Raw genomic sequence first — 16,553 nt, forward strand, 5'->3', positions numbered from 1 at the left:
CTTGGGCTTCTGGTCTAAGGTACTTTGTTATAGCAGCTCAAGTGGACTGAGACAACTGGATTCACAGAAGACCTTTGGCTACAGCTTTATTTAGAGCTAAAATTCCATGGTTTAACTGAAGGAATTTTTCTCATAAGATATTCAGTTGAGATCTCAGTGCCAGCCCCAGCCCAACTGTGTAACATCCCTTGCAGCACTCTTCTTCTAGATCAAGTGTTCCATTTTCTGTTACCGTTACATGAATCAGAATTGGCCTATTTTAAATTACACATTCATTTGCATTATAAACAATACAAACAAGGATATGGTTTGGCTGTGTGCCCCCACTCAAATCTCATCTCGAATTATAATCCCCACGTGTCAAGGGAGGGACATGGAATCCCCACATGTCAAGGGAAGGAAGTGATTAGATTATGGGATGGTTTCCCCCATGCTGTTCTTGTGATAGTGAGTGACTTCTCACGAGATCTGATGGTTTTATAAATGGTAGTTTTTCCTTTGTTCATGCACACTTCTCTCTCCTGCTGCCATGTGAAGAAGGTCCTTGTTTCCCATTTGCTTTCCACCATGATTGTAAGTTTTCTGAGGCCTCCCTAGCCATGTGGAACTGTGAGTCAATTAAACCTCTTTCCTTTATAAATTACCCAGTCTCAGTTATTTCTTTACAGCAATGTGAAAATGGACAAATACAAACAATAATGCCTCCCACACCTATTTATTCCTTTGCACTCCCCAGAAGTAACGCCAACTAAGCATCCAGCAACTGTCCTCTAACTTGTGTGATGCATTTACAAATTACACATATATGCCCATGTGGTCTTTAATAAAGCAAATGGAATTGCATTTCATTTACTGTTCTGTGACTTGCTGTTTGAACTTAAGAAATATGTCTCTTGCAAGTTAGGACATGATTTTCAAATCATTTTATCTAGATTGATTGCATTTTTTTTTTACCAGTACTTTGTTGAGGTATAATTTATTTACAGTCTACTGCACATAACTGACTTTGAGGATTTTTTTGCATGTACTTACAGATGCTCTTTGATTTACAATGGGATTATGTCCCAATGAATCCATCATAGGTTGAAAAGACAAGTTGAAAATGCAGCCTGAGAGTCTTTGGTCAAAGAGTCTCCAGTGCTTAAAGTCTGAAACCTTGTGGTTGCATATGACTTTCACACCATCATAAAGTTGGAAAATCATTCATCAAACCACATACGTCGGGACCATCTGTATTCCTGTGTGACAACCACCCAGATCAAGATGAAAACATTTCCGTTACCCCAGAAAAGCTCCCCCATATCCTTCCAGTCAATATCATCCCACAGATATTGAGATGGCAACTACACTGACTTCCAACACCATGCAGTAGTTTTTCCTGTTAAACATCACATTCGTGGACTCACATGCAGGTATTCTTCTGCATCTGGATTCTTCTGTGCAACATAATATTCTGGAGCATCATCCATGTTTTTGCATGCATTGGTAGTTTGGGATTTTGTTGTTGTGGCTGCCTAGTGGTATTCCCACCAAAATTTGGGTTGTTTTCACTTTGGGGCTCTTGTGAGTAAGGTTATTGTGAATATTCTCACAGAAGTCGTTTTGTGGATATATGCACTTACTTATCTTGCGAATATGTTTACAATTGTTGAGTCATTGGTACTGCCCATTTAATTTTATTACAAACTACCAAATATTTTCGCACAGTGACTGATGTGGTTTGAATCTGGGCCCCCACCAAAATCCCATGTTCAATTGTAATACCCACCGCTGGAGGTGGGGCATGGTGGGAGGTGACTGGATCATGGGGGTGATTTCTGATGGTGTAGCACCATCCCCCTAGTGCTGTCTTGTGCTAGAGTTCCCACAAGATCTGGCTGCTTAAAAGTGTGTGGCACCTCCCTCTTCTCTCCCTCTTCCTCCTGCTCAGGCCATGTAAGATGTGCCTGCTACCCCTTTGCCTTCGACCATGATTGAAAGTGTCCTGAGGCCTCCCCAGAAGCTACCATGCTTCCTGTACAGTTTGCGGAACCATGAGCCAATTAAACCTCTTTTCTTTATAAGTTAGTCTCAGGTATTTCTTCATAGCAGTATGAGAATGATTAATACAGTGGCTATGCCACCTTACACTCCTACCAACAGTGTATGGCATTCCAGTTGTCCCATGACAGCACTTCGTATTTTCAGTCTTCACAGTGTAAGCCATTCTGATGGATGGATACTGGCATCTCATTACAATCTTAATTTGCATTAATCGGATGACCGATTATGTTGAGCACTTTTTCATGTGCTTATTGGCCCTTTCTATATCTTCTTTTATCACATGCCCATTCAAGAATTTTGCCCATTTTTAAATTGTATTGTTCATCTTTTTATCATTGATTTATAGAATTTTAAAATATATAATATATCCAAGTTCTCTCTCAGACATACGTATTGTGAGTATTTTTAATCTATGTCTTGCCTTTCATGTTGATACTGGCCACATTCTTTTTAACGGATGCCTATTTTCCCATTGGAGTGGGAGTTTCTTCATCTACGCTACAAGTTCTCTATTAGTGGACATTTACATTCCCAGCAGGAGGAAAATGTGCTTTGATGGAAAACAGCATTGTTTAGAGCACATCCTTCTGGGTTCTCAAATTCTGCTTCTGCACCTTTCATTGTCTTTGAACCATTTTTGGATTCTGTAAATTGTGTATAATTGAAGCAATGCATCTATAGATGGAGATTCAATTGGCTGCCTGTCCTCGCTGTGGAAGAAGCCAATTTTGCCTTCATTTGCACATTCACTTTCCTATTCCTGATGTCTACATGTGTCCATTCTTTCGATTGTCCTTTGAAATGGTTGTAACATCTTACCAGTTCCCTCATTAGTACTAGATTCAATAAAATCTCCAGCATATGTTCATTTTATATCTATATGAGAGCCATGATTTTACTTAAAAAAAAAAAAAACACACATCGTTTCCAATTTTTTTCCTTTTACAAAGGATATTGCAGCCCTAATTACATATTTATCTTAGTACACATTTATCTCTCTTAGGACTCAGAAGTCCTCATGCTCTCTTCACACTTGAAATCAAACCAACTTTGAGGAACAGATTTAACAATGAAGGCATAAGGGATGAGTACAGACAGAACTTACATTTTCACAGGGGAAAAGGTCAAATTAGGCTAAAACCAAAGAAATAAAACTAATCATGAATCCTCAGGCATGCTAAGGCAGGGTAACTGAGGAATGCTTTTGTTTATTGGGCATCTACTATTCGGTGTTAGGCACCAAAGACACAGTCTCTGCCTTCCGGAAGCTCAGGCTAGTGGCGAAGACAAATAATTAAGCAAGTGAGTGATGTTAAGGCTGACGCTGTGCGTTCTAATGCCACAAAGTGGAAGGAAGGGAATTTATCCATCTCTGGTCCTCAGGTTTCTGAATGCTTCCAGAGTTCCTGGAAATGCTTTCATATGGAAACAGCCTTTTATATTTGAAAGATACAAGAAATTAAATTTTGATCTTCATGTTTTTCAAATAAGAGCATACATCCTAATAACAAAGATACTCAGTTTTACTGCTAAGAAATATCTGAAATATTCATTAAACTGCTCACTGGTGGGTATGGGCACAATTGATTGTGAGTCCCTGTTTCTAATGGCACTGACTCCTGGGATAGTGAGAGGATCAAATGCATTAACATGTTATACTACATCAGAAGTTAGTTGGAGAAACAGAAGCCATGCTATGTACGCCAGGTAAAAAGGATTTTAGCATAGGAATTAGTGGTTTACAGGACTATTAAAAGAGGTAGGAAAGACAAGGTCAAAGAAGGTGTCATCGAAGATAAAGGCAGCAGACACTGGAGACCTCAGCTTAAAGCACTGAGGTAGAAGATTGTCAAAAAGATTATTGGGAAGCTGCTGAGGTTCTAAAGAAGCAGTGGAAATCCCCTCCCTCCCCTAGTCCCACCCTTGTCTGCTGTGAAGTGTGTGATTCTCAAGAGTTCCTTAAGGAAGCTTCTGTAAATCTCACGCCTGCCCACATGTCTGGCCATGGACAATAATGGCTTCTCGCTCTCTTCTGCCTTCAAATTTCATGCAAGTTTCTCTCACTGACAAACTCTCAACTGGAACTGTACTAAGGCAAGAGTTCTGGGGAATGTGCTTCTCAGTGTCTCTTCTGGAAAGCACAGATTCTAGAAGAAGGGCAGTGGTGACACTGAGTTGAGGCGGGACAGTTCTGCCACACAGAAAGCACAGTGCCTGGCCCTCAGCCAGATCTTAATAAGCCGTGACCACTATCATCATCACCATTCATGAAGCAGCAGGGACGCTGGGCCAGCACTTAACTTTTGCTTTGTTTGAAATTACTATTTTTCTTCCAGGATATCTGTCCACCATGCAGCCTCTTCATGCGCCCATTCCATTGTTCTATAGCTGAGCAAAGAATTGGCCGTCACAATCCTGGAAGGCAACTGCTGGATAATTCAGTGGTATTGAAAATATATGAAGGGATTTATGGGTTAGTGATAACACCCTTCGCATGAAAGTGAGACTTTAGATCTAGTCCTGGCTTTGTTGCTAGCAGCTCTATGATTTGGGGCAAACTACTGAACTGTTCTTGTAACTATTTTATGGAAAAATCTAGAAGGCTGTGATACTGAGACGAGCACATCAGCTCTGGGGTTTCTTCTCCGCAATGCATACCCTCAATCTAATCAGGAGAAAACATCAGACAAACCCAAAGGGAGGGACATTCTACAAAACAACTGACCAGTACTCTTCAAAATTGTCAAGATCAGGAAAAAACAAAGGAAGACTTAGGAGCTGTCACAGATTGAATGAAAGTAAGATGTGACAACTAAATGCCAGGTGGGATTTTAGATTGAATCCTGGAAGTAAAAAAGAACTTCAGTGGAAAACCTAGTGAAATACAAAGACAGTTTGGAGTTGGTGGTATTGTACCAAGGTTCCTTTCTGAGTTCTGATCATTGTAGCACGGTTATGTGGCTGTTAACCATGCTCAGGGGAGGCTATATGGGAACACTCTGTGCTATTTTTGCAACTCTTCTGTAAGTCCAAAATTATCCCCCCAAAAAAACTTTAAAAATAAAAGACTGCTAAGTAGCATCAAGAGTGAATTCATCACTTTGCACTGGGCCTGCAAATGATGTAGCCAGTCCTGTATGGAAGTATATGGAGAACAGGACGAAACATTTCCTAGGATGCAAAGTAAGGAAGCAGCACAAAAATGACTGCCCTGAGCTTGAGGGGGTTCTGGAAGGGATGGAGACAGGAGCTGTTAAATCTGAATGGAACTTGGGGACAGGAATAAGAATGGCTGTGGGACTGAGTGCAGTGGCTCACGCCTGTAATCCCAGCACTCTGGGAGGCCAAGGTGGGCAGACCACTTGAGCTCAGGAGTTTGAGACTACCCTGTGCAACATAGCAAGACTCACGTCTCTACAAAAAGTACAAAAATTAGCCAGGCGTGGGGGTGCACACCTGTAGTCCCAGCTACTTAGGAGGCTGAGGTGGGAGGATCGCTTGCACCTGGGAGGCGGAGGTTGCAGTGAGCAGAGATCACTCCATTGCACTCCAGCCTGGGTGACAGAGTGAAACCCTGTCTCCAAAAAAAAAAAAATAGCTTTATATATTAATATCTAAGAATTTTTAAAAATAAAATAGCTGTGGACCACTGATTGAAGACCAGCTGGGACAAGGCACACACACTTCAACTGATGATGGCTACAGAAAACGACAAGAATCTGATTCTGATATCCTCTCCCCAGCTTGGAATTGTAGAAGACCCCTAGAACTTAGAAGTAAGTCTGGAGAAAAGGACGGAAACACCACTCATTGGTATTCTCCCAACCTCAATCGATGCCCCGGGTTGTTTTCTTGTCTTCCAAGGAAAGTCAAAAGCCTTGAATGATTAAGATTAAGTTTCTACCTCCAGTGCATGGAGGCTCTTAATAGAAATTAAGTAGTTATAGAAAAATTAAGTTAGATTTCCTGCCCACCTGTGTTTGTGGACTGAGATTTGTACCTGTCTCACCCATCAGTCTTCCAAATTGATTTTACTAGTTAATTTGAGATTACAAATTATTCTACGTTGAAGTAGATGAGCATATTTTTTTAGCATAATGAGAAAGGTCATTGCAAATTTGATGCATTGTGAATTAAAATAAGTTAGGATGAAACGAAGGGGTGATAAGTGCTTTACTCTACAGAAGAGTTAATAATGTCAGACCTCCATGGAGAAATTACTCCACTAGATATGGATATGGGCTATAAGGAAAACTGAAAGCCAGAGCTGAAAATCTTAGCTTTGCTGGCCAAAATAAAAATATTACCATATATTTAAATAAATATTAAAGCATAAAAATGGCATGTGTTAATAACACTTAGATTTTACTCAGGAAGGACAAAGTACTGCCAAAGTTTTCAATAGACATAATTATATCTACCATGGTAAATTACTGTTACTGGGTTAAACTATTCTGTTTTGCTTATCAAGGAAGAAAGTCAACATTCTAGCTGTGCCACATTTAATAAACTGGCTGAAAAATATGTGTTACATTAATATAAAACACTGTAGGTAACATCAGCAAAAGTTCTGTAAGATGAGTTCATTAAAACAACAACCTGAGCATCTATATTAAGAGCATTTTAGATGTATGTTTATTGTATTTATTTGGGAAATAAAACAAAACATTAAAGATACATTTATTTATCAAAAACAAGTCTTATGAGCAGGCAGTTGAAATGTTTAACATTGGACTAATACAGTAATAGAACTAACTTGTTAAATTTTAAAGACAGAAAAGATCCACTTTAACATAAAATACAAAACATCTTCATAAAATTTATTTTGTCCAGTCAAATGTGATCCTCCCTCTTGAGCCCAGGAGTTCCAGATAAGCCTGGGCAATATAGCAAGATCTCCATCTCAAACAAAATGTGATTTTAAAGAAGTTATGTGTATGTTATTCCTCTTCAAGCCATGGGAACGACTTTTAAATACTTTTTTTAAAATAAGGGGCATTTTGAACTGTGCCATCCAACCCAGTAGCCGCTATCCACTTGTGACTATTTCAATTTAAATTCTAATTAGCTAAAATGAGAGAAAATTTTAAATTTACTTCCTCTGTCTAATTAGTTACATCTTAAGTGCTCAATAGCCATACAAGCCTATTGGACATTGCAAATTTATATTTTTAATGTGGTATGTTTATTTACATTTCCATCATGGTGGAAAGTTCTATCAGACAAGACTGCTTTAAATAACTTCTGAAAACCACTAATGTAATAAAGTTAGTAATAGAAGTCTGGAAATTTTCTTCTAAATGTAAAGTTTTGTTTCTGTGGTTTTGCTTCTAGTCCAGGGAATATTTCAGATACCACAAAATATTAACCAAATTCAAAATCTGCATATACAAATTGAAATTTCTTCTTGCCTAGGGTCGAATTGTATTTTTCTTTTAAGAAAATTATTTTTAATTGACAAATAATAACTGCGTGTATTTATGGGGTATGATGTGGTCTTTTGATCTATGTTTATAATGTGGATTACTATTCTGTATTAGCTCTGTTACTAGTAGTTTGTAAAATAACTTATGAAACTGAACGGTGAAGCCAAAGACTATCTTAGTTGGATTAAATCTGAATTACGGAAGTTAAAGCCTTTTTGCCCTTTATGGAAGAATTTTTATGCAAGATTTTTAAAATTATCTATTTTTTTTTCTTTTCCCGAGACGGAGTCTCACTCTGTCACCCAGGCTGGAGTGCAGTGGCACAATCTCGGCTCACTGCAATCTCCACCCCCTGGGTTCAAGTGATTCTCCTGCCTCAGCCTCCTGAGTAGCTGGGACCACAGGCACACGCCACCATGCCCGGCTACTTTTTTTGTATTTTTAGTAGAGACGGGGTTTCATCATGCTGGCCAGGCTGGTCTCAAACCCCTGACCTCAGGTGATCCACCCGTCTCGGCCTCCCAAAGTGCTGGGATTACAGGTGTGAGCCACTACGCCCAGTAAATTATCTACTTTTTAAGACCTTTGTAGGCATAGCTTAACTTATAAAGATGTATGTAGAAGTACTATGGTTTTATTAAGCTGAAGGCAACTACTACAACAAATCATTCAGAGAATTATTTTTAAAAATAAATCCTTAATATTTTATCTTTAAAAAGCTATACTTGTATATTATAAACTATACTTAAATTTTGCTAAAATACTCTAAAAGTTGAATTTTGAAAAGATATATTTGAAAATATGTATTCATTCTACAAATCGGTCACATTAAAAAATCTAAATCTCGCAAGTCACGAAAATAAAAAGACTTGTCAAGTTTTATATGAATTATATTATTTGACTGAGTGGCTCCTTACTTTCTATTGGATTTCTTTCTCTACTTTATCAAAAAAACAAATTATATTAATGTCAATTATTTAAGACAAAGACATGGGTCAGAATCCAGTGACCAAAACTAAAGGCTGACCTCTTACAAGGGAAAAAATTGCTTTTTGAACAATACCTAAGAATGCTATAAAACAGATGTGACTGAGGGCTATTTGATAGGTTAAAAGCTGAAAGATGGCATTAAACCTGGCAAAATGGTTCTTAAGCACAAATGGTCGAATGATGAAATTATAGAGTACTTCCCATGGCTGAAACATTCAAGAACTTTCTTTAAAATCAAGTGCCTATGTTAAAAATAAAATCCTATGCATGAGCAAAATGGGATTATTTTTTAATTCTCTAAGAATCCTGTCAATATCCTTTAAAATCACTTCTTTCTAACTGAATATGGAATCTTTTTTCACTTAAAACATTGTAAGATTTACATTTGTATGCACTTCAACTAGTAGAATCTATCAGAAAAATACAGCAAACATATTAAAACCTTCACCCAGACATTTCAGAAACCAAAAATTACGTTAGTGTCTGAATTTGGTCAGATCCTTAGCATTTATAGTAGCATATTCTTAAATCTAACCTACCTAAATGGAACTACAGTTTTATAATATGATTTTCTACGTTAACCCTGAGAAAACGTCAGTGCTAAGATATTATCAGGAGGTAACTAAAGAAATGCTGTTCTCATCAGGAGTAAATTAAAAGAACACAGGTCTCATCGGAAAGTTTAGGTTAAACTATGTGTCAAGCCTATGATTCTGATGGATGTATAAGAAAGGTACTGTGGGTGCTCTGGTTATATGTAAACCATACCTCGCTTCTGAGTTAGTGGCATTAAGATCTAAGCCCTTGGTTACGATGTACTTGGCAGATACTCAATGTCTAGTGCCTGCAAGTTTCTATGCTTGGCAAATATTTCCCAGTGCCTCTTCTACGGCTCCCTACCTATCTTTATTCACTGACACTCAGATGTCATCTGTCATTACGTGCTAAGTGTACTGATCTTCTCACCCCACATTCAAAGGCAATGAAAACTACCATTTTATATTATTTGACTGATCGACTCCTTACTTTCTATTGAATTTCTTTCTCTGCCTTATCAAAAAAAAAAGTATATTAATGTCAATTATCTAAGACAAAGCCATGGGTCACAAGCCCATGAGTTTACTACCATTCCCTCAATGAAAGGTTGTCATCAAATCCACAGATGAAACATTACACATCTTCCTAATGTGATTCTACCTCCTTTATGAGCAGAAAAAGAAGTTTGGCAATTTCTACAGGTGTTAATGCAAACTACTCTGCCAGTACAGCAGGCTGATTTTGGAATTAGAACTTGAGAAACTTACAAAATAGTCTTAACAGTTTAAAAAAAAAAAAAAAAAGTTTGGCAGCTGCCGTTCAGGTGCTTCTGTCAGTGGCGTTGGGATCTCTTGACTTTTACTCCTGCTCCGACTCTGGAGGGGTCACTGCTGGAAGCGACTGAGATCTGGCTTCAGCACTTCTGACATTATGTCTAAGGCTACGGATACTGCTGTTGATGGAGGTCACACACAACTTCCAGTCCCTTCCATTTTCCAAGAGATCACAAATTGGGTAGTTTTCTTGGAGGAACTCTGGTGGTAAAGACCCAAGACATAACAGTTTACTTGCAAATCACTTCTCAGAGAAATCAATTCATTCAACTTTCATTCTACTACGGTGTCTGTGAAAGGATCATTAACACTTCAATTAAAACACATAGGCTATAATCATTATTAAATTAGCTGAACAAATTCTTTAATCTAAAAAGAGAACTATATGAAACAGCACCATGCTTAAATTACAATAAAGCAAAAATCTCCCATGACCTTGCCACATACCAGAATAGAAATCCTCTGCTGCCTTGAGTATCCAAGGTCAACTTTTGTTACTCTCAAAAGTATCAAACAAGCATCTAGCATGTCACTTATCAGCTCGAATAGAGACATGCTAAGCCTCTGCAATGAACAAGAGGCTGCAGTGTCATCCTACTTTAAGAGGGAAGAAGCTGTAACTGCTAACTTTTCTGGTACTGCTGGATTTATCTCTGATAAAAGGAATAAGGGTATTTAGATCTTGCAATTAGAGGAAGACTTCTAAAAGGGAAGGTGACAGAGTAACATAATTCAAGGAGCACTCTTAGAGAAAGTGAGAAGACAGACAAGGAGAAAGGTATGGAAGAGAGGTGTTTATTAGAAGAACAGGGCTGCCCTCGGACACATCATTAGGTAATCAAAGGTCTAAGTGCCTTTCAGCCCTTGGAAAAGGATCTGGTGATCCCTACAGGTTAGCATTAGTTAGTTACATTAATCTCATTTGTTTTTCAATAGGGTTAATAGGCTAATAAACATGCCATAAACATCACATATATCCAAATTTTTTAGCAAGGTATGTGTCAAGGTTGAAAGGCTTTCGTACCCAAAGGACTAATTAATTAATGGATCAGTGGTAGCCTGGAAAAAGGTTTTTGTGGTATGTCACTGGATTCAGTATCCCACTCTATCCTGCTAACATTTTATTAATCAAAAATAAGTTCTGGAAAAAATGTTTATCCCATTTTCCCACAACAGCAAAGCTGGGAGGGATAATTACCACACCGGAAGACAAATACAATGCTTGCAAAGCTTTCAACAGGTGGCAACAAGGAGCCTAAATTGACTGGTGTTTCCCAAAATGTGTTCTCTGGAACGCTAGTCATAAAAGAAGTTTCTTGGGGAAAAAGGTGCTAGTTGCACAAATGGGAAATGCTACCCTCTGCAGCTAGTCACCACTTGGGGATTTAAGATTGCACACAAGCATATTCAGGGTTCTGAACAATCCCACAGAAAAGACAAGTGGAGCCTCCTTTTGCTGATTGAAATGTTAGAGATGCAGCTGCGTTGGTGGGACGCATAAATGAGGGAGGTGGCAGTGCACAGGACAACAGAAGGTCAGGGATCAAGACTGGGAGATTTAGGCAGGCTTGATGGCTAAAGGCATTCAGTTTTCAAACTGACAGTCGGCCAGGCACGGTGGTCAAGACGACCGGATTGCTTGAGCTCAGGAGTTCGAGACCAGCCTGGGCAACAATGGTGAAACCCTGTCTCTACTAAAAATACAAAAAAATTAGCCAGGCATGGTGGCGCATGCCTGTAGTCCTAGCTACTCAGGAGGCTGAGGTGGGAGAATCACCTGAGCCCGGGAAGTCGAGTCTGCAGTGAGCCATGATCTAGCCACTGTACTCCAGCCTGGGCAACAGGAATGAGACCCTGTCTGCAAAATAAAAGAAACTGACAGTCAAGTGAAACGCATCTATTGACTGAGGTCCTTGGGGTGCTTGCTTAAGGTCTTTCCTAGCCGTTTGACTTTAAAAGTATTTCACGAGGCTGGGCACAGTGGCTCACGCTTGTTATTCCAGCACTTTGGGAGGCTGAGGCGGGTGGATCGCTTGAGACCAAGAGTTTGAGGCCAGCCTGGCCAGCATAGTGAAATCCATCTCTACAAAAAAATTACAAAAATTAGCCAGGTGTGATGGCGCATGCCTGTAGTCCCAGTTACTTGAGAGGGTGAGGTGGGAGGATCATTTGAGCTTGGGAGGTCGAGGCTGCATTAAGCTGTGATCACGCCACTGCATTCCAGCCTGGGCAACAGAGTGAGACCCTGTCTCAAAAAAAAAAAAAAGAAAAGGTATTTCATGAAACACCTAAAACACCTACTAACATCTAGCTGAATTTGAGAAACACAGTTCAGGGAATGCTGACCTACACTGACAAGATATGATGCAGCAAAAAATATATTTATATTTTTCTTACATTAACATTAAAAGGTGCTAGCGGTATAAATGGTAACAGCCTGAATACTAACAATATAAATGTCAGTTATAGCAAGAAAGATCTAGAGGTCTTAGTTGACCATATATTTTATTTTATTCTATTTTATTTCATTGAGACAGGGTCTCACTCTGTCACCCAGGCTTGAGTGCAGTGGCACAATCACAGCTCACTGCAGCCTCAACCTTCTAGGCTCAAGTGATCCTCCTGCCTTAGCCTCCCAAGTAGCTAGGGAGTAGCTAGTAGCCAGTGTATGCCCAGCTAATTTTTGTATTTTTTGTAGAGACAGGGTTTCACCAGGTTGCCCAGGCTGGTCTCGAACTCCTGAGCTCAAGGCATCCTCCTGCCTCTGGCTCCCAAAAGGGCTGGGATTACAGGCATGAGCCACTGCGCCTGACCTGACCATAAATTTTTAAATGGCATGTGACATTTTAGGCTGCATTAACAGCCTAATAGGTTGTACTATTGTATCCTGGGTGGATTTAAGCACATCAGAAGGTAGTTATTGAATCAAATCATGAAGGATCAGGGCAACATGTATGTGAGGAATTCTGAAGGGAAATGTTAATATTTAACTGAAAAAGCATAAGGCTTAAGAGGGAAAAGGTTGGGTAGAACATTTCCTCTCCAACCCTCATGCTACCATGTGGAGAGACCTCTACATTGGAAAGTTGGGATGAATGGGACATGTACGATTGAAGAATAAAGCTGCTATTTTTATCTTCACCTGCCTGAATGGAGCAGCCCTCTCTTACTCGGTTCTGAACTTAAAAGGGAGTGTCTTTATGATCTCCTAATGCTCCAGCAGGAAGTGATGGCTGTCATTAACTGCTTGAAGGCCCAACCTGTGAAAAGTGATTGGATTGACCCTGTTTAGGTAGAGAAGGGATAACCAAGACAAATGTGTATGATTTACAAAGGAAGGTACATTTTGAGTCACTAGAAGGAAGAACTTTCCCATGAATTGTAGCTGAGACAGCAGGTGCCTCATCAATGGAAGTGTTCAAAGCCCAGGGGAGGTGACTCTGTCAAAGTTGAGATAGGAGTTCCTGCTGTGGGTGGGATGTTGTATTAGAGGGCCTGTAAAGTATTTCCTATTGCTAAGATTCGACAGTTCTGCAATATAAAGACATGGATGGGGGTTTAAGGAGTGAGGGTTGTTCGCTAATTGCAAATCTGCCTACTAACTTCCTCCCTATCAATTAAGAGCCCTTAAGTGATACTGAACTCTCATCAGAGAGCATCAGATAATAGTTATTTATATGAAATCTACACCTTTGGCTCCTGGACAGAGTTACCTTTGACTACTAATTTTCAGAAACTTTTCCCCCAAATAACAAAATATTAGGGTAAGAAACTATATAAGAATACAAGAATAAATTGGTTTATTCATTCAATGGGATATGAATCAGCAGTTCAAATGTATGAAAAGATCTCGAAAACATAATGTTGAGTGATTTTAAGTTGTGCAAAAAGATTACTGTACATCCCCATTTACGTACATTAAAACAACCACATGCCGAGTGCAGTGGCTCACACCTACAATCCCAGCACTTTGGGAGGCCAACGTGGGAAGATTGTTTGAGCCCACCAGTTTGAGGCTGGAGTGCAGCATTGCAGTGAGCAACAGTGAGCCACGATCACACTACTGCACTCCAGCCTGGGCAACAGAGCAAGACTCCATTTCAAAAAAAAAAGAAAAGAAAAAATAAAGTAAAATAAAATAACTACAGAACAATATTACGTATTATTTATGGATCTATTAACATAGGTAGCAAAAGTATAAAACATGCGTGGGAATGATATATCCAACTCCAGGACTGTGATTACTTCTGGGGAGCAGGAGAGAGGAAAGGGATGATGAGTTGGAGTGTTAATTATATCAGTAAAGCTTTATTATTTTTTTAAAAACAAAAACGTGGAGCACAAAACACGAAATGTCTATTATCAGTGACGGGGATAGACAGGTATTTATTATATTATTTTCCATACATTTCTGTATGTTTCAACTCATTTCGAATGAAGCAGTACTTTTACAGAAATCATATTAGGGGTCATAATCCCAGTTCTCCCACGAGTGCAGGTCTCTCCTCTCATATCTGATCACCCAGCCTTTGCTCTGACTCTTCCTTCTCCAAGTTCATTTTATCTTTATATTAAAGTGAAACAGACTTTCTTGTCAGCTTCTACTCCTTGGGGCTGGCTCTGCCCCTTGGGACAACAATGACTCTACTGTCTTCTCTCTGCTGAAATAACTGAAATGATTGTCCTTCTACAAAGCAATAGAACTTTGAGTCTTAGGAGAAATTTGTTAAAATCTGCCCTATGTGGATAATACATCAAACTCGTGCTGAATATTTGTTTACTGCAAAAGACATCTTTCAGATTTTAATATAATTCAGTGAGAGAGAAAATGATAAAAGGCTTAGAAAATATTTTTCATCAACTTTTAAAGAAGTAATCTTTTCTAGATGTTAAAGAACTATAAAAGTCACCTATTTTTCCCTGCATTAAAAAAAAAGTAATTAGAAAGACACTATTTCTTCCATAAACACATTCATTTCAGAATTGCCTACAAACTTTTTTTTTAACCATAAAGTAAGGGAAATTGAGTTTAGTTTTTTTGCCTAGTAGGTTAGCTCAGTGATGTTCAAGTTGCAAGTTGTGACCAATTACTAGGTTGTGAAATCAGTGATAGCAGTACTTGAAAGAAATGTAATGGAAGAGAAAATACTGGAATGTAACACTCATAGAGTAAGTACTGTTTGTGAAACTTTTGCTTTGGTTTTTAAAAGTCACACTCACACAGAGGCATGTACTGTGTCACAATGTAAAATGTAGTTCTTATTATGGGTTGCAGCAAAAAAAAAAGTTTGAAAACAATTGGGTTAGATGATAACAAATGCTTATAAAAGCTGCTAGCTGAAAACCAGGTTTCTTTATTCTGAAACACCAGTGTTGTTCAAATTTGTTGGCTATGAAAATGTATGATATGAAGGTAGGAACCACCTGAGATCAGAGCTACATCTTTGCTGGGTGCCAGTGACACAAGTAAGAAATATTTTGCTTCCACTTTGTCCAAATTTAAGATTTCACAAGAAGTTTTTAGAAGCTTTATTACTTCACTTAGCATATGTCACAGAGACTATATTAGGCTAATGTGCACAAGAAAAACTTAGCAAATTAACCTTCTGTGCTTTTGTTGACATTTCTGCAAATGGATAAAGCCCTTTAGCTTTGACCTTGCTCCTCAGTCAATGAAGGTGTTTTGAGTTTTCATACCCCTGGCAGTCCATAGCAGGGAGCTACAGTCAATAACCCCTTTCCTGTTCTAGCAAAGCCATTCAAGACACAGCAATTAGCCCTAAGAACCCAAATGCAGAGAGAAATACAATTCATGATCTTGCTCCTTGCTGTACTCTAATGAGGGACTCAGTAAAAGTTCCATTCTCCCCAGAACAAACACAACCTGAATGGATTCTTCTTTCTGCCCTTCTCTTAAACACAATTGGCTTTTATTTATTCAGACATACTCTACATGTAACAAACCTTGAAGAGCACTAATCTTATTAGGGTCAAGGGCATACAGGCCATGCTTTAGACTGCCATAGACGTTACTTTGGATCAGGACATCTTTTGTGAAGAGTTTGTGAATAAGGTATCTAGCTGACAGGCTTGCGCAAGACTTAGCTTTTGCCAAAGTCAGTACTGAATATGGCATCCGTATATTTCTCCAAGGTCTTCCAAAATAGCCTAGAAGCAAAAGAGAAAGATGTCAATTTTCACAGCAGATGTTAGGTTGCATTATTTTTTAAAGGCTGAAACAGAAACACTGATTTTTCTGAATTGTTAGGCTCAAGAATTTGAGAGGTTAAAAATCTAAGGCCTTAAACATTTTTATTTATTTTAAAGACAGAGTCTTGCTCTGTTGCCTAGGCTGGAATGCAGTAGCAAAATCATGGCTCACTGCAGCCCCAGCCTCCCAGGGCTTGAGTAATCCTCTTAGCTTAGCCACTCGCCACTCAAGTAGCTGGGGCTACAGGTCCACCCCACCACCCCCAGCTAATTTTTTTTATCTTTTATAGAGGCAGGGTCTCACTTTGTTCCTCAGGCTGGTCTCAAACTTCCAGACTCAAACGATCCTCCTGCCTCGGCCTCCCAAAGTACTGGGATTACAGGTATAAGCCGTCGTGCCCAGCCTAAAGCCTTGCATTTTTAGTGGATTATGAGACAGCATGAGAAATGAGGTAGAAATCACTGTGATTACACATGCTACCACGGTTCAACAGGAAGATTTAATATGCTGTTA

At 39.1% G+C, this 16,553-nt stretch overlaps 1 protein-coding gene across 4 annotated transcripts in view; it reads right to left on the minus strand.

Moving 5' to 3' along the window:
* Nucleotides 1-8,296: 8,296 nt before the first annotated feature.
* BEND2 (BEN domain containing 2) overlaps nucleotides 8,297-16,553 on the minus strand; it is a 55,931-nt gene continuing 47,674 nt past the window's right edge. For 3 of the 4 annotated variants that reach the window (XM_050775902.1, XM_050775903.1, XM_050775904.1), the window contains 2 exons: nucleotides 15,794-15,997; nucleotides 8,297-10,030 (listed from right to left, as the gene is read on the minus strand). In XM_050775902.1, the coding sequence (XP_050631859.1) occupies nucleotides 9,855-10,030; nucleotides 15,794-15,997 (380 nt within the window). In that variant the 3' untranslated portion in view covers nucleotides 8,297-9,854. Of the gene's footprint in view, nucleotides 10,031-15,767; nucleotides 15,998-16,553 lie in introns of those variants that run through there. The other variant, XM_050775905.1, reaches the window with a different exon arrangement.

The sequence above is a fragment of the Macaca thibetana genome, chromosome X (assembly GCF_024542745.1).
Source record: "Macaca thibetana thibetana isolate TM-01 chromosome X, ASM2454274v1, whole genome shotgun sequence".
Taxonomy (NCBI): domain Eukaryota; kingdom Metazoa; phylum Chordata; class Mammalia; order Primates; family Cercopithecidae; genus Macaca; species Macaca thibetana.